This window comes from Ambystoma mexicanum, chromosome 12, assembly GCF_040938575.1.
Source record: "Ambystoma mexicanum isolate Mex_15411 chromosome 12, UKY_AmexF1_1, whole genome shotgun sequence".
Lineage (NCBI taxonomy): Eukaryota > Metazoa > Chordata > Amphibia > Caudata > Ambystomatidae > Ambystoma > Ambystoma mexicanum.
Genome location: NC_090936.1, coordinates 537,732,867 through 537,755,648, shown reverse-complemented (window position 1 = coordinate 537,755,648; position 22,782 = coordinate 537,732,867). Strand labels below are relative to the sequence as shown.

Sequence of the window (22,782 nt, the reverse complement as noted above, 5' to 3'; positions counted from 1 at the left end):
CCAAAATTATGATTTTCTGAATGGGAGGGAACTTGCCCACCAAGTTCCCTTGGATGATTTGTGAATCTAAATCATGTTCCTCTCAAATTAACACAATGTCATTGGTGAAATGTCACTGTTCATTTGAAATTGCATCTTTTAATGGAATGGAATCGACCCAGCCAAACCCCCTTTCATTCCAATATGCCATTTTAAATATCTGTCTTTCACCAGTCACAATGTATCAATCCATTCTGGAACTATGGATGTGCTGTACATCATCCCACAAATCAAGTGCCAGACTACACCTGTGAAAATGCACAGGGTTCAATTTAGTTGGCTATAATTTACAAAATTCTGCACTGTCTGCACTAGGAAATACTATCTGTTCTACACCATGCACACAGGACAGAGAAATGCAGTAACATTTAATTTGTCATTAAAATGGAATCTCACTCAGCTTTGAATACAGTGAGAAGGCAAAGTGAATTTCATAATAACATGTTACAACATTTTGTTTAAATTCTATTGGTGATAGTTTAGCACCCACAGTGAGCTGTATACTGGATGATGCTTTTTGTTGTACAATAAATCTGATTTTACTTGGTGTTAAATATAGTGAGAAAGCAATGTTGCATTTCACACTACAAGGTTAAATCATTCTATTTATGAGCAATAGCCACTAGTTGCATCCCCTTCCAGTTCTTCCCACCCAAGTAATATAGCAGGGAAATAATTACAGAGGACTTATATTCGATTGCATTGAGGAATTTGTAATACTCACTTGTGAATAATACTTTAAGGTCACAGAGCAGCATGGATACTTATAGTTTCTGGGAAATTCTCCATGGTCAGCTAGGCCCCTGTGGTTTGATTCTGCCACCTCTAGGAAATCAGGTCTGCCACAGGTAAAATCTGCTTCAGGCTTCCTCCTGGACAAGGTCCATTCATCTCCCGATGTTATTGAAGCTCCACACTCATTCGGTTTGACAGATGTTTGCCTTTGCTTAGCCTTCACAATCCCAAAGCTCTCCTTGACTTCATGTACATTTCTGCTTTTAAATGTCTAATTTACCCAAGTATGCCATGCTTGACATCACACTTTATAATTTGTCAAATCTTTCCACTGGCTTGCTCATCATGCTGATACTCCAGGAGAAAAAACCCTTATTTTAAAAGGTCAGAATTATTTCATCACATGACAGAGGTGTGTAATGAACATGCGGACCCCTAATCCTACTATCTTCTATATCTCCCAGCATGAATCACTCTGATCAATGATATATGGATTTCTAAATTAACTTCTTACTCGCAAATCCAGGGACATGTGGTATGAGTTTGTAAGGTTAACTTGGCAGTTATTAAATTATACAATTTTATCAATTATTAATAAATATTAATATGTTGTATCTGGTTTCATTTGGTAGGGGAGACTCACAGTTTTGGAAATCTTTTTCTCTTGGCTCTAAGTCATATTGTAGTGAAGCTATATCCAGAATTGTGTTTTGCATCTTTAATGTCCTTTTAAATTGAAAATGTTTTATTTCATTTAAATTGGGGATGTGAAACCTCATGTCCAGGCTTGTCTTCAGTTAATGGTTAATGGGTGAGGCTTGCACAGGCTCCTTCTTCTTCTTCCATTGCTCAGTAGATGGTTTCATGGGGAGAGCTAATGACCCGTAAGTGCATTCTGCACTTTGATACATCGAAGATGAACATTCAGGCCTCTACCCATTGTATTCAGCTCGGATTGTATCAGTTCTGCAAGCTGCATTTGAGGAAGTACTTAGATTTATTTCAATGTATTTTTGAGAATATTTATCTTGAGAGGAGTCCGTGTAGTTGGGGCAGTTCATTAACCAAAGGCCCTGAGTTTGGGATTCCATAGTAGGGGTCGATAAGGGCCTATCCCTCCAGATGGAGAATGTACATTCCCCTGGGGTTTCAGCCCTACACCCATCAGCAATGTATATCCTAGTTTGAACAGATGTTTACCTTATAATACGCACTGGAGAACCAGTAACAACAAGCACCAGCTAAGCTACAATAAAAACTGCTATCTCGCCTTGCAGATTTAAACAGTAAGGTATTCCCTGCAAAACTGCTAACAGTCTAAGATATCATTATAGACATTTTATAGATTTAATGTAGGTTTCTATCTATTTTTGCATTTTAAATTATTTCACATCCTCTAAATGAAATCAAAGGCTTATACAATGTTATGCTTCGTTTGAAATTATATGGCAACCCTTTCCAGGTAAATGTAGAACGTCTTATTTAGAAAATGGGCTTTCAGCATTTCTTGCTGTTAATTTAAAGTTCATTAGAACCCAGTCCCCCACCTGTTTTGCAATTTTGTAAATGCAGTACTTTAAATGTTCAGAGTTTGTGGTGTAATCTGTATCCTTTTGCCTACTACATGAGAAGGCATCTATGTTCAGTTGGCCAGCACACCTTTTTCATGGTAGTTAAACAAAATACAACACATGTGACTACAGCAAGGTGCCACTTTGGCATCTGACGCTTTAGCTTAGTATCTAATTTTGTGTTGCAGCACTGAACTGTGAGCGGTTCAGCATGACTACACAGAGCACAAGGAAATGCTAAATTGTGTTTAGATGTCAGCAATCAATCACTGTTTGTGGGCTGATATCATTAAGTGAGAATGTACAACACTTGACAAATTTCACTGCTCATATGTTCAGAAAACCTGTGCTCTTAGGTACTGAATTTCTTTAATGGGTGTATAGCACAGATCACAAGAGCATTGCTCGATAAATGATCACATCGTCTGGGAGGAACAGAAACCTGCACTTAACTCTGTACACCCGGTTCGGAATGAGTATTTAATGCAGTGGGAAGAAGTGTATTTTGCTTGACTGCACACACTATGCAATCAATATAGTCACTGACCCTGCCTGAAAAGTGGATTTGATGCTACACACAGGTGTGATGCCATCTGAGATGTTCCAAACCGAGAAAAGTCACTTGGTATGTACGTTTAAAAGTGGTTAAAAGCTCTATTGTTTTAACCAATACATTTACCAGACAACATTCCTATTAGTAAGGTAGCATTGTAGTGACCCTGCACAATGTTTCAAGTATTGAAAGCCAAGCCATAGACTTCAAAAGAAAATAAGTTGTTGTAGTTACATCTGAGCAACATGAGGCGTTCACCACCGGTCTGTGAACTATAAAATAATATATTCCAACGTGGGTGTGTCATGCAATTTGATAAGTTGTCACAAAGTGGGGCAAGTATATTTAGATGGCAAGGAGATCTTGGACTGGTAGATTTAAATAAAAAATGCCCCACCTCTTATCTTGACATGCTTAATAAAAAGTGATGCCTGATACGTTTCTGCCTTGTGTGTTTGGTTAATGCCACAAACCACACAAGGAGCTAATTTGCTCCTCTTTTCTACACTTTAAGAATGGCTAGAAAGGGTCTGAATTTTCAGTAGCCAAACCAAAGTCCCACTGTTTAGAAAGACTGGTCAAAACCACTCTGTGCTGCTCCTCGTCTATGAAATCACAGTGTCAGAATAGGTTCAAACACAGTGACCATCTTGAAAATGAACTTCATAACTGTGGGAAACACCCCCTCAGTGAATTGTAAGGGTGCAGAAGTAACACTCTGACATGGAGGGGTCATCATGATTGGCATAAACATTTATTTAAGTGAGAAAATTAAAAGAAAATCCTATCTTGCCTTATCACTAAGCAGGGTTTCCCTGCCTCTACCGAAATACTGTCAGTCAGGATGTCAAAAGTAAAAGTCAGAATCCGATCTCTGTCCCTCACACTGTATACGAAACTAAATAAGCAAAGGATGTCTTCCTGCCCCAGGGGAATAACTCCCTTCCCCTGGACCAAAGACAGTTCTTGGTTTGAGAGTTCTCAAAGTTCAATCTCCACTGTTGGTAGAGTGTCTTACTTCCCCAGCCTTCCTCGGCCTCCTGGTACAGTTCCTCAACTGTTGGGGGAATGTTTTCCTTCCACAGTTTTCCTCAGGCTTATGGCACAGTTCAACAATTAGTTGGGAAATGTCACCCTTCCCCTAACTTCCTTTCTCAGGCTTCTTTTCTTTCACTGGGGGGTCCTAGACCCCGGGTGGCTAACCTGGTTCTCTACCAGGTACTGCGATGAAGCCGAGTAGTTTGGTTGTTCCCCCAAACTGTGGTGGGTCCCTGACCTTGGTTGGCAGACCTGGTTCCCTCCTGCCAGGCACTGCAATGAAGAAAAGTGTTTTGGATACTTCTAACTGCAGTGGGTTCCTGACCCTGGTTGGCAGACCTTGTTCCCTTCTACCAGGCTCTCAAACTCAAATACGGACATGGTTCACTTGCCTGCCAAGTTCTGTGTTTATATGTATTACTTTCAGAGTTCTCTTCAGTCTCTTATTTTCAAATGCAGACTTGGTTTACTGTCCTGTCAAGTACTGCGTTCACAGGAATCACTCTCATAGCCTTCTTCACATCCTCTTCTGATATTTGACAGCCTAGGGTCACCTTCTCTCCAAGTACTGTCACGAAGGAAAGATCAGGTAACATTTGAACAGGATCTGTTCTTCTCCTGGAAGGTTCCAGACCCTATTCTCTTTATAGTGTCTTAATTATATTTTTGCTAATGTCCCATAGGGGTTATCCACGGTCTTGGCTGCAGCCCTCTGGTGAGTCGCATGCTTTCCTGAGTCTCTCTCCTGGTCGCCAGCGCTGTGGGGCTCTTTCTGGTGTGCTATACGGCTCTGCGCCTTTCGACCTTGTTTGGTGTGTCTCTCTCTGCCAAACCGCGTGGTCCTGCAGCGCTGCACTGCTAGCGTTCTCCCCAACCAGCCTCTCGGTTCTCTGTCTCTTCACGTGTCCCCTGGACACCTTGCTTCTCGCATTCCAGTCTCCTCCTTGGGTCCCCGCGCAACCATATGCCATACACTCGGTTCTTCCAGGGAGGATATGCCTGCTGGGAGAGTCTGTTGTCAGATTTTATGTTGGTTTCCAGTACGGTCTGTAGTTTACTAAATGTCTTCTGTTTGATCGCTGCATATCTGCACCTTTTCCTCATCACAGTTTCTTGGCTTGGATCTTCATGATAGTTACCTCTATCTTTCACCGTCTCAGTCCTTTCTCCTTCTTGCATGTTATATAAGTATATGGGATAGGAGGGTAGGGTTAAAGGGGAGATATAGGTGTTAGGCGGCTATCGTGTTCCGCCACAATAGTCAGCACTGGTCCCACAGGGAGCTTCCCCTCCCATGAGATCCACCCACTGAGTACCACCCTAAGGGGGACTATCGTGTAGCGGCCTCACCTCCCTGGCCTCATGGGAAGGGTCTCTCCCTATAGCAGCAGTAACGACATCCTGGGATTCGTCACAGGATCCTTGAATTTGATTTGGCTAGGGTTGGCATACTCTGAATTTCTTGCATTCACTTTGGACTGTTGTGATCTGTTTAATCTTTTTCCAGACAGGCCGGTGCTGCACCACTGAATACACCTATTCAACATGCTGGTGTTAGAGAGTTCTGAGGATCGAGCAAAGCTGGAGGAGCTCCTCGCAAAGAGTGTCCCAGAGTCTCTCAGGGTAAGAGGGGGAAGGATTGTGTATGTATCCCTTTCTGTCTGTCTAACCGAGATGCATCAGTAAAGCGAACACTCACATTTTGGCCCATGGGGATGTTGTTAGAAGAAGCCAAGAGAAAGATGGGCTGAAAGAGAACATGCTTTCCGACGAAGTATAAAGAGCATAAGAATGTGTGAGAAACATATAGTGGGCATGTCAAAGAGTGAGGCATTTGCATCCATGCTCAGAAGGGGAATACGACAGTGGGAAGGGTGACTACGGAGAATGGGGCATGCAGGCACTTGTGGAGTGAAGTGCAAAGACAAGATTCAGTGTAGGACAGTGTTGGAGGACAATGGAAAATAGGGAAAATGATAAAGGCTAAAAAGATCAAAAAGGAAGAGATACCAACATACTGGGAGAATGTTCACATCTCCATTCGTTTTGCAATTCTGTTGGCATTTTGATATCAATGTGAGGAGTTCCTACATTGTGTTACCCATGCATTGTGTAATCTCCGTGCTAACAACCATGCGAAGATAGAGTATAATACAGGGTGTGAACTCCCCTTAGAATTCCTTGTATAGAGTGGCCTTCTGCAGTCCGGAAAGCGAGTGCCACATATGTCTTTCCAATATGCCCATATCTGTGTGAACCGCCCTGGGAACATTGTGCTTAGTGCTGGGTAAGTATCACCTCGGAGTCATACACATATGCTGGAGGCTTGCCGTGAGTCAGGTGAGTCCCAGATATATGTCCCTATAGATTGTCATCACTAAAAAGAACCCCTAATGGGAAGGAGGTACATCACATCAGCACACTGTTTGGGGTCCTTTGTGTGTAGCTGCACTCGGTTCGGGTGAAGAGTAATGAACTATGTTTTTCCTGCAGTTTTCTGGCAGACACGCCTGCATGTCCTTACCATTTGTGAAATTCTTTACCTTAATCTGCCCTTACTGATTTGAACCCCAAATGTGTCTTACAGTATAACTTGTTTTTATAGCATATCTATCTGCGTATGCACCTAGTACGTCCCTTTCCTCCATGCTACCATAGTCCCATTGCGGGGAATCCAATTGAAATGTAGTTTAGTTTAGTTTAGTTTATTACTTGTATAGCGCTCCTAACCCAGGGCTAACTGGGCGCTTGTGCTTGAATACAGAGTGGTTACATGAACGAGTACAATCAATACACATATATACAAGTTTGCAGTAGGTTACATAATATAATACAGTTGATAAAACATATTTATAGTTACAGAGTTATAGAGTCATGACACAATGGATATATTATTTACAGGTGGGTTAAGTCAGGCAGGTTTTAACTGACTCTAGCAGAGGGTATTTTCAGATAAGTTAAGTCAGGCAGGTTCTGATTGACCCTAGCCAGGGGATTGCAGGCAACTCACGCACTTGTAAGTCACTTGTACACTTGAAAGCAGAACGTACCGAGAGTTCATTTCTTTGTTTTGCATACTCTGTTCATAACTTCATTTTGCTGAGCAGTGTGATTGTAGTTAATGATGTATGGCCTGAGTTACCTTTAGGATCCCTGCTGTGCATTTTATGACGCTTTGCCTGGCGTGGTAAATGCTTCTTCCGCTTTCTCGATTGGCGTAGAATTTACTAATTCAGTGCTCAAAGTCTGTCGGAATTCGGCCATCTGAGTGGGGAAAGCGAGTTCTGCCAGTGCGTGTGATACTTTTCGCTTGGCATTGTCTCCGCCTAGGAGGAGAACTCGCCCAGTTTTCTGGTCTCTTTTGAATGACTTGCCAGCATCATGCCCTCTTTGCTCTTCCCTGTTCCAGGTCTATGGCTCTGTTTTCTACATAAACCGGGGGAACCCTTTCAACATGGAGGTTCTGGTGGACTCCTGGCCTGACTTTAAGACTGTGATTTCCAAGTCACAGCCGATGGTGAGTAAAACCTCAAAGCATGCTAGGAGCTGGGACCCCACACGTGTGTTAGTTTGTGTGCTATAAACAGTGATTTTAAAAACACGGCATGGGTGACTGGATGACGAAGTTTATTAAGGATTTAAGGAGACCTGAGGTCAGATGGATTTGGGGCCCTTTACTGTGCAAACCCACACAAGGACGGCATCACTCACCTCTAGCCAAATCATCTGGGCTTCAGAAGGAACGTGTACGCCAGGGGCGTTGCTAGGGGGGGGCTAAGGGGGCTATAGCCCCTGATCTTTTGGTTGTAGCCCCGGATAGAATCTCAGGAGCTACAGCCAAAAGACTAGCTAGCCCCCAGTCCCAACAGCCCCGACATCAGCTTAGCCCCGGGTCTTTTCCAGACCTAGCAACTCCCCTGGTGTACGCTTTAATACTTGGGCAGCTGACATCAGGCGAAAAGCGCAGTTTTCATGGCTTTACCGAACGCCATGAGAGATACCTCACCTCGGAGGGTAGGAGGGAGGGCAGGGAATAGTAGTAAGAAACTCCCCGCCACCAAAAGAACCTGAAATCCCTGTAATAGTGAGACCATACTGTGGATGCTATGCAGGCGCTTACATCTCTAGGTTCAAAGGGCCAATCATTGTAAAATATGCGTATTTTGTTTTTAATGAAACCCCCATTAAATGCTATAGCGGTGTTAAAGCTAGTCAAAGGGGAGTGTACTTTCTAAAGTGTGAGACTTGGCTTCAGGTTTCCAATGCACATTTTCTGGTAGGCCAGCAGCTGGCTGGGCCTGTGGAATCCTACACTGTGGTTACACCAGACTTCCTCACCTTCACCAGCACCAACACCTCATGCCTCTGGTTGCCAGGACATGGTCCAACCAGCACTTCCCTGCCCAGTACTGATTGATCTCCTTTCTATGCAATGGAACAAAGGGGCTCACAATGTAGTGTTAGTCCAAGGTCACAAAGTTACACTCTAAAGAATGGCTCAATGTGTCAGTAGTCACTGCTCTACAAAGTGCTTTCCTTCCTATGTTATGAGTTTAAGAGATTAGACTGTGCTCCTTGTTCAAGATTATAATGTTGCATTATATTGAATAGTTCAACCTCCCCTTGAAGAGTGTGTTCCTATCCTCTTCTTGGTTGGACCATATCCCATAATAGGCTGTTTGCCCAAGGTCACAAGGCTGCAGTGTAATGGATCCCCCTACCTCCCTGGGCTGATTTATTTCGTTGCCTTCCCATTGATGATCTCTGAATGCACTGCTTTGCCACAATTACAAAGCTGCACTGAACAAATCCACCCACATTCCCGTGCTGATTCCATTCCTTTCGTCTCCACACAACACCAAGGTCATCGTCTATAGCATTTGCCCATGATCTCAACAAACTGCACTGGACCCCTTGCAATGACATTCCATGTTTGAGGCTAACGGGTGGCACTGGGCAGGCATTTGGGGCCCAGAGACCACAGCCCGCTCCGCGAAGTAGCCCCTGGAGTAGACCTGTAGTGGATTCCCCCATGCTCCTTAGTCCATCCTAGACTCTTCTGTGTCCCACAATGGATTTGCCCTTTACCAGATGTCCCTTTGAACACATGAGGGAAATCAATGCAAACCCTATGGTGGTCTGCTGACCTGCAACCGCCTGTCTGCCAAGCCTGTAGTACTATGAGGAAAAATTGTTTTCTGAATGACACAAGTATTTCTTGCACTGTCCATTGCATGTCCCACTCACCTACATTTGCAGGGCTCTGTGTAAATTATGACGTCAAAGTTTGACCCGTTCATGAGATAAATGAAAGTCTGATGATGGTGGTCAGCAGTGAGCACCTAGGTTCACGATATCAATTTAAAATGGCAGCCACAGGTAAAATAGCACCAGCTGGTGCAGCCGTAACACATTAACCTAGCCAATTAAGCTCACATGCTGAATTCATATTTTCTGTGCCCAAACTTCAATCGCAATGCACAACCACACGTTATGCACACATGAAAGAACTTGAGCAATTAGCCGCCGCATCCCAGGCAAGGAGACAGGTGGGGGGAGGTCCGTACCCCTGAGAGTCCAGTGTCAAGCAGGTTATTGCGAGTCTAACGGCTTCACCACATTCGGAGGACCCAGAGCACCAGGGGTGGTGGTGCCTGGTACTATAGAGGCCAAGGAGAAGAATGATGACCTCTATACGAATCCAAAGAAAGAAAAGAAATATATCACACCATGCCAAGAAAGAAATCTGCAGCAGGTTGCCACCAGAGACTGCGGGTGACTCTTTCCCCGACAGGTGCATGGTGTTTACAGTTGAGAGGTAATCATGGTCCTAGCGGAAGCCTGGGCAGTCTGTGTTCCTTATTTTCTCTAGTTTCTGGTCAATTATCCCTTGGCATTGAGTAGTCTGGTGATCCCCGCTTGGCATTGAGTAGTCTGGTGATCCCCCTTGGCATTGAGTAGTCTGGTGATCCCCACTTGGTATTGAGTAGTCTGGTGATCCCCCTTGGCACTGAGTAGTCTGGTGATCCCTGCTTGGCATTGAGTAGTCTGGTGATCCCCCTTGGCATTAAGTAGTCTGGTGATCCCCCCTTGGCATTGAGACTGAGTAGTCTGGTGATCCCCCCTTGGCATTGAGTAGTCTGGTGATCCCCAGCTGTGGCACCTTTGATCTCCAAGTGCTCATCACTTTCTCTGTACTGACACACAAGCTTACAATATGTTTTTTTCCTCATGTTAAAAGGTGCCAATGGCTACACTTAATAAATGCGCACGCATTCCGATGCCGCAACCTTCATGTAGTAGCTGTCTTGTTGTACTTCCAGATGATACGTTTTGTAGTATTTCTGTTGCAGAAATGTGGGAACTGAAGAGTAGTAAACACATGTTTAAATCAACAATTGCTGTTATTGATTGTTGAGGCTGCATTCTATAGCAGTTTTGGCCTCATCACGAGGGTGAAAGAAGGGCTCTGTTGCTCTCTTGTTTTGTTTCTTGGTAAGTTGGTGTTTGTTTTTGTTGTGTTCTACCACTAGTGATTCTAACTGGTTTCAAATTCCTCTGGCCTACTACACTTGATTGGACCTTCCATCCATTGCAACAACCGAGGAAGAAACAGACCTCTGGATGTTTGCAACACTCAATGGACATCACATGACCCTCACAGTTGAAAGTTAAACCTACATTCCTGCAATCCAAGTGGTGTGCACTTATATTTATATTGAGTCACAGACACTATTTATACAAAATTGAGGAGCGATTCCCCAATAATGCTTCTCCTTCTCTCCCCGCTACTGCTCCTTGTCAGGTGTCCCGGTTGGGTCCTGCTCTGCTTCAAGGAGGGCGTACAAAGTAATGCTCCTGCAGAGAGGGGAGGCCCTCCTCCTTATGCTTTCCTCCCGCAGAGAAGGGAGGGTTCTTCAGTGCGTGCTTCATTCAAGATTCCTGAGAAAAACCTCGTCAGCTGCCAAGCTCATGCCTGAAAACAACTAAATCACGCCTTGCGAGACAGAAATGACAGTGGTGGTGGTATTGATGATATCATTATCACTCCATATTTTATTATAATGAGATAATCAGAAGGGAAAAACATGCCCAAATAGGGGAACCTTTAGTGATCTTTATGGGTAGGTTGGGGTACTGGAATTTAACTGGTAAATGTTAATTTGGGGGTTAGATGTTAGGTGGGGGTATGGTGGGGTTTATGTTATGTCTTGTGATTTATGTTGTCTTTGTTGTGTCTTATTTATCAAGCTTTAAAGGCGGGTATTGACTATGCGTGTATCTCGTGTATTATTATGATTGGTTGGATAGATCAACTTGGATATTTGATGTTTATACTCGCTTATGTTATTATTGTAAAGTTTGTGGAATAAATCTAAATAAAGAGAAAAAATAGGTACCTGTGTACAATTCAGGGTCTCTTCTTTCTTTTGAATGCAGCATAGGGAGAAGATTTCACAGACTGTTAGATTGATCTTCATTCCCTGTTCATGAAGATAGGTCAGGTCTAATGGATTAGCAAACTAGAAAGAGGAATAGACATCCAGGAAAGTATGTAATGTGGATCAGGTAATTGATATGTTGCATGAGCCATTTCAGTCCAGATCCATTCTTAAAATGTTCTGACATATTTATAGAAACAGATGTGGAAAAGATGTCTACATGCCTAAGAATGATCAAAACTGTGCTACAGTAAATCCAGCTAAACCCATCAGATGGGGAAAAGTACCCTTTTTTAAATGCATCAAAGTAGCTGGAATAGAAATAGGAGAGAAAAGAAAAAGTCCTATAATAAATATCCCAACAATTAAGTCACTGACCAATTCCGTATACATAATTACATTATTAATAAATACGAAAAATAAAAAAAGTTCTGATAGTTGATGTATCTACTCACTAATCTCCTGAGCACGGTGTGTCTTGTACAGTGTAAAGATACTAAAAATGGCGCAATCTTGGCTCTGCCTTATATATTGTACAGCAAGCATCATGTGATGAGGTCACATAATGTGATCACATCATGCATACATTGCTGTAAATATCGGATTCCACTGGAGAAAATGTATAAAAGGTGTATTAGAGAACATTTTTCAAAAGCAAATAACTGTAGTGAAGTGCCCTCCACAAGAACCAAAACACCAGTGCATCAGAGAAAAGCTGATGAAGTCATAGCGAGGATAGAGGTGGGGGAGGGGTGACAAGTCTGGAACAAGCTGCTGGCAGAGAAGATGGGAGGAGGTTGCCTTCAGTTGAGCTAAAAGAGCAAAGGAAACCGGTTCAGATATGTTTGTCATTCGAGAAATCTGAAGTCCATTTCGGATTGTGTTATTCTTGATCTTACTACTTGTGCAAGCATTTTTGTATACCCTGGCAAAGTTCCTACGAGTTGAGGACAGTTATTATCATCCCATTATCACAGAAACCTAATCTGGACCTAGTTGTCTGGAGTAACCTGTGTCCTATTTCTCAGCTCCCGTATCCCACCACGGTTCTGGAGCAGATTGGGACTGAGCAGTTAGTCGCAAGTGGCGGCTCATGACCCTCCTCACCAGAAGCAGGCTCATTTTCCATCCGGGTATGCGTACTGATACCATCGTGTTTAGCATATTGTATGACCTGGGATGAGCGCCTCATGGGGGTGGTGGCGGGTGTGGCAGCCTTGATTGTGTTGGGTCCGTCAGACGCTTATGGCACCGTCTCCTCTGCATGCTCTTCCTTGACCTTTGCTTGGGTGCCTCAGGGATCAGCACTTTAGGCTCTTTTGTTTAGCATTTGTCATTCTTTTGACCTCATTAGTTGAATCAGGTGGGTACAACTTTGTGGTGTACCCAGACGATGCTCATATTTTGGTACAAATGGATGCTGAGCAGCCTACATCTGCTAATGAGCATCAGCCTTGTCTCCATGCCGTCAATCCTTGGATGTCTCATCCTCCGCTGTAGTTAAACGGCTCTAACATTGGCACGCTGGCTGCTTTCGCAAACTGAGACTTGCTTCCAGACCTGCGGGCCACCATGCCTGGGTGAGTGCTGCTCACTGGTTCCCGTACTCACACATCTTGGCATAAAGTTGGATGCTTCCACCTCCCTAGACACACATTGCCTTGTGTTGCAGATGTGGGTTTTTTTGTCGCCAAATTGTACCTCTTCTTTCTTTTTCTGCCAAAATCATATTTGCTCATCGCTTTATGTATAGTCCTCTTCATTATTGCAATTTTTGTATTTTTGGGTCTACCTAAAAAGCTATGGATTGCCCGGGGCATGTTCCGAATGCTGCAGCTAGGGTTATACTAGGATCAGAACTGTAGCATCATATCACCGTGGCGGTGACGTCCTTCCACTGGTTAATAGTCAACTCATGTATCACATTCAAAGCTCTTTGACTTGTATTAAAAACCTTACAGCCTCAGCGTCCTTCCATTTTTGTTGCTAAATGCTGTTGGCATAAGCCTCCCTGTCTCCTTTGCTCGGCTTCTTCGTTCTCCTTGTTAGTCCATCATTCTGTTGCAGGGGAAAAAGGACAGAGCCCCTTTAAGAGGGGAGCTCGGGAGGAAGGGGAGGGGCAAGGGAAGGGAGAAGGCAGTCATGTTACGGACTAATAAAGGGAAGGTTGGAGAGCAGAATGGCTCCCGTGTTTTTTGTCCGTAGTGCACGTGTATGGCCAGCTCAGCATAATAACACATTCCACCTGTTGTGGCCTCGACTAGGCCTCCTCGTTCGGCGGTGAGGCCGTAATAAAGACGCAGCACTCGGAGCTCTGGCAGACACGTCTGTTCTTTATTAAACTTAACAGGAACTTCCCAAGCCCGGCCCTCACGTGTCACTTCCCTTTCCCAACCTCCCGCCTCCCCCTGTCCCGGAACACAGGTCAACATGACACCACGTTGCAAGGAATTCTCTTCCTCCAAGGCTTAGATCTTTTCATGACCTTTATTCAAACTCTCAGCTTGGGTTTCCCACGCTCATTTCACTTTGTGCGATCTGATGCAGAAAGACGTCTGTGGGATATCCAAAGCGAATGCATTGGCCTTTCCATCTCTGTACAGTATTTTCAGTTGGGCGATAAAAGTTATCAAAACCCGCATATTGTGGGGCCGGCTATTGAGTTGTTTCTCCTTTGGCATCAGAAGATTGTTGTCAGTGGTTCCCTGCAAAGCATGTTTTAGTGCCTTGGTGCCAGTACTGGCCTCTGTTGCACTTTATAAAATAACGAAATCGAAATATAAAGAAATATCCGACACACAAGGAATTTGAAGCAACAATGAGAAGTGATGCACACAATGATGGGCAGAAAAGGTTGGGTGGAAACCAAGAATTTCAAATGATGTGTTTTTTACAGGTACATTTATTTGCTGTTTTAATTTACATTTACGAAAATGTACTGCTCAGAGGCTTTCACAGAATTAAAAAAAAAAAAACAATATTGTCTATCTGAAAGTGAACATATTGCGATAAACGTGTTCAAGATATACAGGTGTCTTTGTGAAGGTAAGGAGTGCTTTCAAAGATCACAACGTATGACTAATGTTAACATGCATTTTACCCTCAAGGTGGCAGTATTGGAAAGCCATAAGGATAGAAAAGTCCCGGTAATGTACTCCTATTCCGATTGCCTTCTTGTACTTGCATACAAAAACAAGTGTTTTGAAAAAGCAGGAGACAGTGGCGGCTGGTGTGTTGGGACACACGGTTGCCCCCTCCTCCCACTCCCTTGCTTTAGTTAGAAAGTTATTCATTTATATTAGCATTCTAGACTTCCACGTTTCACCTACTGCAAAGAAAGTCAGGTTGGTTGCTCGTTCAGACTGAGACCGTAATTCCTGCCTGCTTCTTAGCAGGGGCGTATCCCCCGCTCCAGAGATCTTTTTTGTTTTTATTTATTTATTTAGATGTTTGGCTTAATATAAACCTCTCACCTTTTCCAACAGCAAACACACACAAGATAAATGTACAAAAGAGAAATACATCATTTGATCATCCTACCTTTTTTACATCACTAGTTATTCCTGATTAAATTCTTAAAACAAACAGAGGAAAATACTATAGGGAGCCTATAAACAAACGACTTAGATAAGTGATAACAGGCTAGCTATGGAGGAAGTAATAAGTCGATTGTTTACAGTATACTGGCACTTTATGAATCTAATAATTATGTATGAGGAGTGTTTACAGACTCCCTGCATTTGAAACATTGTGTTCGTTGAGTTTGAATATGTATCTAGTGGTGGCATGGATACAGTTTACATAAGCACTTGCACTTTGATATGCATAGTCTGCTGCTTAATGCATTTTGCACTCATGCAACCTTTGCACACACAAAAAACCTAAAGAGTCAATTGTTTACTAGATGATGCACTTATGTATTTATTGAGGTTGTTTAAAATGCATGGTAACTCATTTGCATGAAATATTAGAGGTAGGACTATGCAGGTCTAAATAATAGCCGTACAAATGCGACGCTTATTGTAGAGAGCATGGGCAGGGATACACTGAGTAATAACGAGAACCCAGGGCTTTTCTGCCGTTCGTCCGCTTGACACTCGCTGTATATGGGATCAGCCGTGGTGACTTTTTGTATTGGAGGCAGTCTGGCCAACAGACTTAATGTGTCAGGAAGTGAACAAACATGTTTAACTGATGCCAGCCTGAAGAAGCACAAGTTGTGTGTGGAATGCGTGGCGTTTTTTAACCCTGCTGGCTGAGTCGTGCTTTCCTGCTCCATAAAGAGTGACGTAGTCACCTCTTTTTTTTATCGTGTATTGATGCAATTCATGTTATAAAAGTGATTTTTTTCAAGTACGCTACGAATGCTCGGACTCATGTTTGTTTCCCGTGATGGTTTGTGAGGCTATTGCCTGCACGTGTGGGGGAGACTGTGTGTTTTTTGTGGAGAGTCTTGCCAACTCAGCCCTAGAGAACCAGCTATGTAATGAGTAAAAGCTCTATATGGTTGGCCAATTCCGTTGGTTCATAATATATATATATTACACGGTCTGCGGTAGCGGCCATGTAGTTATGGTTAAGTTGCTCAACTCATAGGAACAGCACTTTTTGGGCGGCTTATAACTTTGCTCCCCCTGCATGAATCCTTACCAAACGTTGCAAAAAGAGTTTATGGCTCGCTCTGAATCATTTTGGTAAGTTTGGTGAGGTTTCGTCAGTGGGGGGCAAAGTTATACAGGCAGTCCCACATTATTATTTTTTTGCATAGACGCAATGGAAAAAAGATTTTGCTCACTCCTACAGCCTAAACCGCTGGATGGATTTTCACCTTGAGAACAACATTCCACGCGCTACTGATAACGCATAGTAGATGGAATGACCCTTTACCTCAATTGAGCTTGTTAGTTCTGAAAGTTGCATCCACAAAACGAATCAAAATAATTAAGCATTGTTCAATTTTAGTCTTTACTGATGTAAGTTCACAATCACAGATATGTGGGGGTAGAGATCATGAGTAACTTGAGAACATTTTAGCGTTTTAGATTTTTAGCTTTCACTAGCTTGGAAAACCCCATGTACATGTGGTGGAGACAAATCAGTGAATACATTTAGAAGGCTGAAACCGAAATGTAGGCTTTCTTTGTAAGCCTGGGCAAATACATTTGTCCAAACCCCAATGCACCCGCATTTTCATTATGTTCGGGTGATTCGGGTTTGGCTGTACTATTAAGAGATTCTGGTGACAGATCCAGGATGAGCTTATGAAAATTCACAGAGTTGGGACCGGCGAGTTAGACCGCAGTCTACGACAGTCTACGTTGTGTTTTCCAGACGAGTGGACGAGAATTGTGAACTGCAGTCTTTTCTCTCTGCAGACTGCTGAGGCCGGCCCTCATTACCCAGGGGCCAGCGCGAAGCGGTACGCAGAGTTGGGACCGCCGAGTTAGACCCCAGTCTATGGCAGTCTATGTTGTGTTTTCAAGATGAGTGGACGAGAATTGTGAACTACAGTCTTTTCTCTCTGCAGACTGCTGAGGCCGGCCCTCATTACCCAGGGGCCAGCGTGAAGCGGTACGCGGAGTTGGGACCGCGTAGTTAGACCTCAGCCTACAGACTCCGCAGAGCCAATGGAGCAGACCGCAAAGGGCTCTCAGGTATAAAGTATTAAATCAAAGGACAGGGGAAGGAGGCATTGTCCGCCACCGGATTTACGAGAAAGTCCATCTGGGCGGATTCTCAGAAGTCGGAGTCGAAGTGCCAGGCAACCCCGTGTAATGGACGGATCCAAGACACCAGCGACCTCTGACCATGTCAAGATCCCAATCAAGGCTCTAATCACGAGGACCCTGAGGACTTTTGTTCCGAACAGTCGGATCACTCCGAGCACCCGGAATCGACGTCCGACGCCGACCCTGATAACAGTACGACGACACAGAGCGGTCCTATTGTGGCAACTCCAAGACCGCACACTGCAGCCTGCACGCATCTTTCCCCGAACAGAGCCTGCACCGTACAACTTACCATCAATGAGGAACACCAGAGTTCTGTGAACAAAGTTCTCAGCTATCACCACGGAGTGGGGCCACATGAAGGAATAGCAGTCGACCTGCAACTACTGGACACGATGTGTTCTGACCGGCAGACCTCCGCTGCGGCGAGTGGGGGCCAGTCTGTTGGTACCGAAGGGTGCCTCCAGCTGGATCTCAGTCAGCTGGCCGCTGAGATCCAGCTGGCCGGGACCAAATCCACGGTCCTTGAACTGTCGACAATGGATACACAGCCCCCGGACGAAGTAATCCCTCAATCAAGGGATAATACGAATACAGCCTCATCATTCCCCAAAATCAATAAGATGGCTAATTCTTCAACTAAGCCGATAACTCTTGCATTGATACACAAGGAGCCGGTGCTTCATATAGAAAGCGTTAGTAACAACGAACCCAACAATGAACCCAATCATGAAGGTACCAGTCAACTTAACAATCTACCTACACAACACGTGGAGGGAAGGCCGGCTCGGATTACAGACACCCCAGGACTGTGTGGAGCTGAAGTGGTTGCGGTGGGTGTCCCGCCGCGACAGGCAGAACTCACCGCGGTGCATTCTAACCTGTACCAGCAAAAAAGAGACAAAGCACTGGCAATATACAAAAAAAAGTCTTACATAAAAAAAGGTCTAAAGACTTGATGAATCCAAAGGCAATAAAAGCACAGGAAAAAAACAGCTGGCCCTGATCAGGAAAGCAGAAATGGGGAAAGGCACTTTTGCTACGCCCCTTATGTCAACAGCCCTAAAGGACTTTTTTACAAAACAATTCAAAAGAAAGTTAGAAACTGAGGCGGAATTGTCGGACGCATAGATTTTAGCCAGATCTTTAATGCAATTACATTCAAACATCTTGTGGCCATCCAAAGAACGCTCAAACATGGTACGTGGACTCAAACCCAATTAGCACATCTTACAAAACAACTCAGGTCTTTTGTAAACCACAGATAAAAGACCCCCTAACTCTGGGCTCACAATCTGAAAAAGTTGGCGTAAAGAATCACAAAGATTCACCATCAGGAAGAGATCCGTTCGGCCACATATATGACCACCATAAAGAGGTCACAACACCGACCAAAAACAGGAGAGCGAGTGAAACGTTCTCAAGTACTCCTCAAGATTAATCATCCGAACACCCGGACATGCTGTCTATAATGTCGGCTATCACCATCGCCTTAGCACCATTCGGTAAATTATACAAGTCTATCAATGACTCTATTAAGGACTCCGTGACAGTAACCGCAATGATGCACACCAAATTAATCTTTGTTGAAGGCTTCATCACAGCCTTAGAACATACAATGTCGGAGCGAGAACGTCTTTGGGATCAAAGATTAATGACCATGGAAGAAAAGCTTAAACATTATCAGCAAGATGCGATAGTGACACCACACAGTAATGAACAAATACACCCCGGTAAAGAGAGACGACCAGGGGTTAAGATAAACAGCGAATTACAGAAAAGGTCCCTGGCCAAAATAACAACAGGTACAGCAACGTCAGAAGGTTCTGCAAAGAAGCCTCTCGTGTCTAACACAATAACTGATCTGGAGGACATTACAGTTCCTCCTATGGTTGAACCTCCAAAAAGAACCAGTACTAAAACTCCTGCAATATTCAAACTAGCCAGATCTTCAATGCAATTACAAACCAAAACGTCAAAAACAAACCCAACAAAAAAAAAACAACTGGTATGAAAGATTCACAGTTGGCTGACCAGGACGTAATAGACCTTGACAATTCACCAGTGACATCGAAAGAGTTCATGGCCAGTTCCTCATTAATGAATTTAACAGTCCATCCTGATGAAGTGGATGACGCGGACATCTTTTATGAATCCACAGATTAGGTCGAAGAGACCAAACACCAGCAGCAACGACAAACAGATTTAACGCTAAAAACGAAATCACACGTTAATCATTCTCATGAACCCCCAACCGATTCAACTAAAAAAGTGGAGAAAAAAAATGAAGAGATCCAATCGGAAAAAAACAAATCCCAAACACTAAATAAAAGTGACACGAGACACAAGCAACTCCCTTTACAAAGGTCACGAAGAGAACGAAATCGGTACACCGGAGAACTTGACCCGAAACTAAGTGATATCCAAATCAACCGCATGAGACGAGCCGCAAATTCAAATACAACTCGCACTTTCAAAATGGAGCAATTGAAATCAGGCAGCAACTACATGGTGCTAAACAGGAAATCAGTCCTGGAAATATTGGGAAAAGTTTGAAAGCTCAGTTCATTAAACACAGAAGACTTCACGCTGATTGAACCTTATCATAAAGATAAAAAAGTGAAAGCCTATCTACACATAAAAGCATCAGTGCTTTTTGACATCAAGGAAGAAGTATACGCAGACCTGGAACATTATGGGTTCAAAATATCTGAACTTCTAAACGCCAACTCTCCGTCAGTTAAACACACACTTACCAAACAAAGTAGCAATTTGGGAAAAGTATACTACAGATCTGAGACGGAGAAATACCAGGAGCCCAGAAGAAACAGACAGCACTACCAGGCAAGATCACAGATATACCCAAGTAGATCGAACCGGGACAGCCACAAACATGATCAAATTCACCATTTTCGGTCTGAAAACTGCGCCAAAGAAAGAAGAGAGAGACGGTGGTCAAATAGACGACCTACCCAAAGTGACCACACGTTTAAGAAGTCATCTGACATTGCAAGAACAACACAACAGGATGACCAGAGTGACAAGAAATACAGCCCGACACCGGACGAAAGCAGAATAAATAAGATCTCTCATAACACCATCGGCACCTCGGGACCTTGGAATTGGATAAAAGATGCTTTGAAAATGAAATCTACAATATAGCAGTCAGGAGCCAAAAAGACTACAGACAAAATCGGCACCTGCACCCAGAGAAATCGTCCGTTAAGAAATCTACTTACAATGTGATTGTGGAATACACGTGGCCACGAGCACCTGTCTAAACCAGAGGCCAGAGACTTGGAGACTTTGGACATTATTTGCCTCCAAGAAACTTGGTTGCAGGAAAAACCAGCTCTCGATGGATACCAAATCCAGATATCGCCCACAGTAAAAGGACTTCTAGGGAGACCTTAGTCTGCCATTCTAACGGCAACGCGATCTGGCTCAGGAATTGCCTTGGAAAAAAAGGTGGATGAATCTTACGGCATGCTGTTATCTTTAGCATCATGGACTGACTCGACCATAAGAACACCAACACAATGTCCCGAGAAGCTGGATATAATGAATCGCTATTGGAACCCACACAGGGTCACAATTGCCAACTTTTGTAGGGCACTATCTGAGGCACTAGACAAACTTCAAATCGAAGTAGAAACCACAAAAATTATCATCTGTGGTGACTTAAATGCAACCTGTGACACAATCTATACCGTTAACGCCCAAAAAAAGGCCAGCTCCATGATGACGGATAGGGGGCAGGCATGGATGACCCTCATGAAGGACAGAAATTTCTACAACATTGCATCTACATGTGGAAAAAATCCCTCCGTTCCGACATGGGAGCGTGAGAATTCGGCGACAACATTAGACTATATCTTCGTTTCTAAGAACTTAGTCCAACATGTCGAATCATTCGAGGTTCCCCGCACTACTCAAAGTGATCATAACTTACTCCACATGACTTTAACCTCGGCCTGCCAGCAAAAAAATAGCTACAATTTAAATCTGGAACAACACGCTCAACAGCTGCGTCTGCGACTTACAACAGCAGACGTAATATCTATAACACACAAATTGAACTCTAGCATGGCAAAGAACCACTCAGCACCAATATCAGCGAGTCTGAACTATCTACGCCTGCTGTTACCGTTCAAACTTGATGCTACCACAGGCCGGGGGCCAAAGAATGACAGAAACCATGAATATGATAAAACTGTAGCAGTCAAAAGAAGGGAATTAAGAAAACTAAAAAGACACATACATGCCCACGACTCAGAGGAAGGAAGAAAGAAGCTGACCGAGGCCGTAAGAATCTACAAAGAATGGCTACGAGGTTGTAGAGCAGTCCTCTACCAAAATGACACTGAGAAAATGGCAACAATTCTAAACAGCAAAAAGAGCAGAGACTTTTGGCAACTGATAAAAAGCAAAGACTCTTCGGCCTCTAACCAGTTAGTCAACACGGTTTCGGAGAAAGACTGGATAGACCATTTCCTCTGCCTCTTTGCCTTCCCAGAGACAAATGCAACAATGCCAATTTTCTCAGACGAACACACTTGGATGGATTTTACATATATCGATGACATCAAAAACCTAATCTCAAAATTAAAAAGATCAAGAGCTCCAGGACCAGATGGCCTTACAAATATAGACCTCAAACAGAACCCGGGGGAGTGGGCAATTTTTATAAGCAGAGTCTACCAGCAATGTAAAACATCGAAACAGATCCCGAAATCGTGGACAGAAGCGGTAGTGGTGCCAATTTTCAAAAAGGGAAAGCGTGACAATCCCACAAACTATAGACCAATAGCTTTGATGGACATAATTGGCAAAATCTACGCGTCACTACTGCTCCAGAAATTCCAAAGGTGGGCCAAAACATCACCATGTCAAGACCCATTCCAAACTGTTTTTTTGAAAGACGCAAGTACTAGCATTAAGATCCTGCTTCTTAATATCATAAAAAGTAATATCAAGACGGGTGCACCACGAGTATTCCTTGCCTTCATTGATATGTCACAGGCATTTGACAAAGTCGACCGACAAAAACTCTGGACCAAACTCTCTGACTGGAATTGCCCAGCCGAAATTTTAGAGCCAGTAATAGCTCTGCACACCAACACCTCAATATGTGTACTGCTGAATCAGCAGGGTCACCTCTCAGAGGAAATCAAATCGGAGAGAGGAGTGAAGCAGGGGTGCCCCTTGGCACCTGCCCTTTTCATCGCCTACATTGGGGACTTTCAATACTCCGAAGAGTCCGTCAGATCTTTTCCACCCAAGATCGGTGACCAGCAAACATCTCGCATTTTATATGCGGACGACTTAATCCTTCTGGATCAGACCCAAATGGGGCTACAACGTCAAATATCAAACTTAGCCGAATTTACCAAAACCAACAACTTGGAAATCAATACTGAAAAAAACGAAGTTCTGATCCTGGAAAAAACGCAAAACATCAACAAGAACAAAAGTTATTGGTCACTTAACAGCAGTTGTCCCGCAATTCAAATATCTTGGCATAATGATCGACTCAACTGAAGATGGTCGATAAAAGATTCTGGAAATTTTCACTAACACCAGCAATAAATTTCTATAAATCGAAATTGGTTCCAACACTGACTTATGGCATGGATGCAGCACTTAATATTCCATCATCGATATGGCCAAAGATT

At 43.6% G+C, this 22,782-nt stretch overlaps 1 protein-coding gene across 2 annotated transcripts in view; it reads left to right on the top strand.

Moving 5' to 3' along the window:
* The window catches only part of LOC138513753 (putative glycine N-acyltransferase-like protein 1B), a 162,861-nt gene that overhangs the window by 46,203 nt on the left and 93,876 nt on the right, over positions 1-22,782 (top strand). For both annotated transcript variants that reach the window (XM_069628841.1, XM_069628840.1), the window contains exons 2-3: positions 5,444-5,559; positions 7,346-7,453. In XM_069628841.1, coding sequence (XP_069484942.1) covers positions 5,482-5,559; positions 7,346-7,453 — 186 coding nt within the window. In that variant the 5' untranslated portion in view covers positions 5,444-5,481. The remainder of the gene's footprint in view (positions 1-5,443; positions 5,560-7,345; positions 7,454-22,782) is intronic.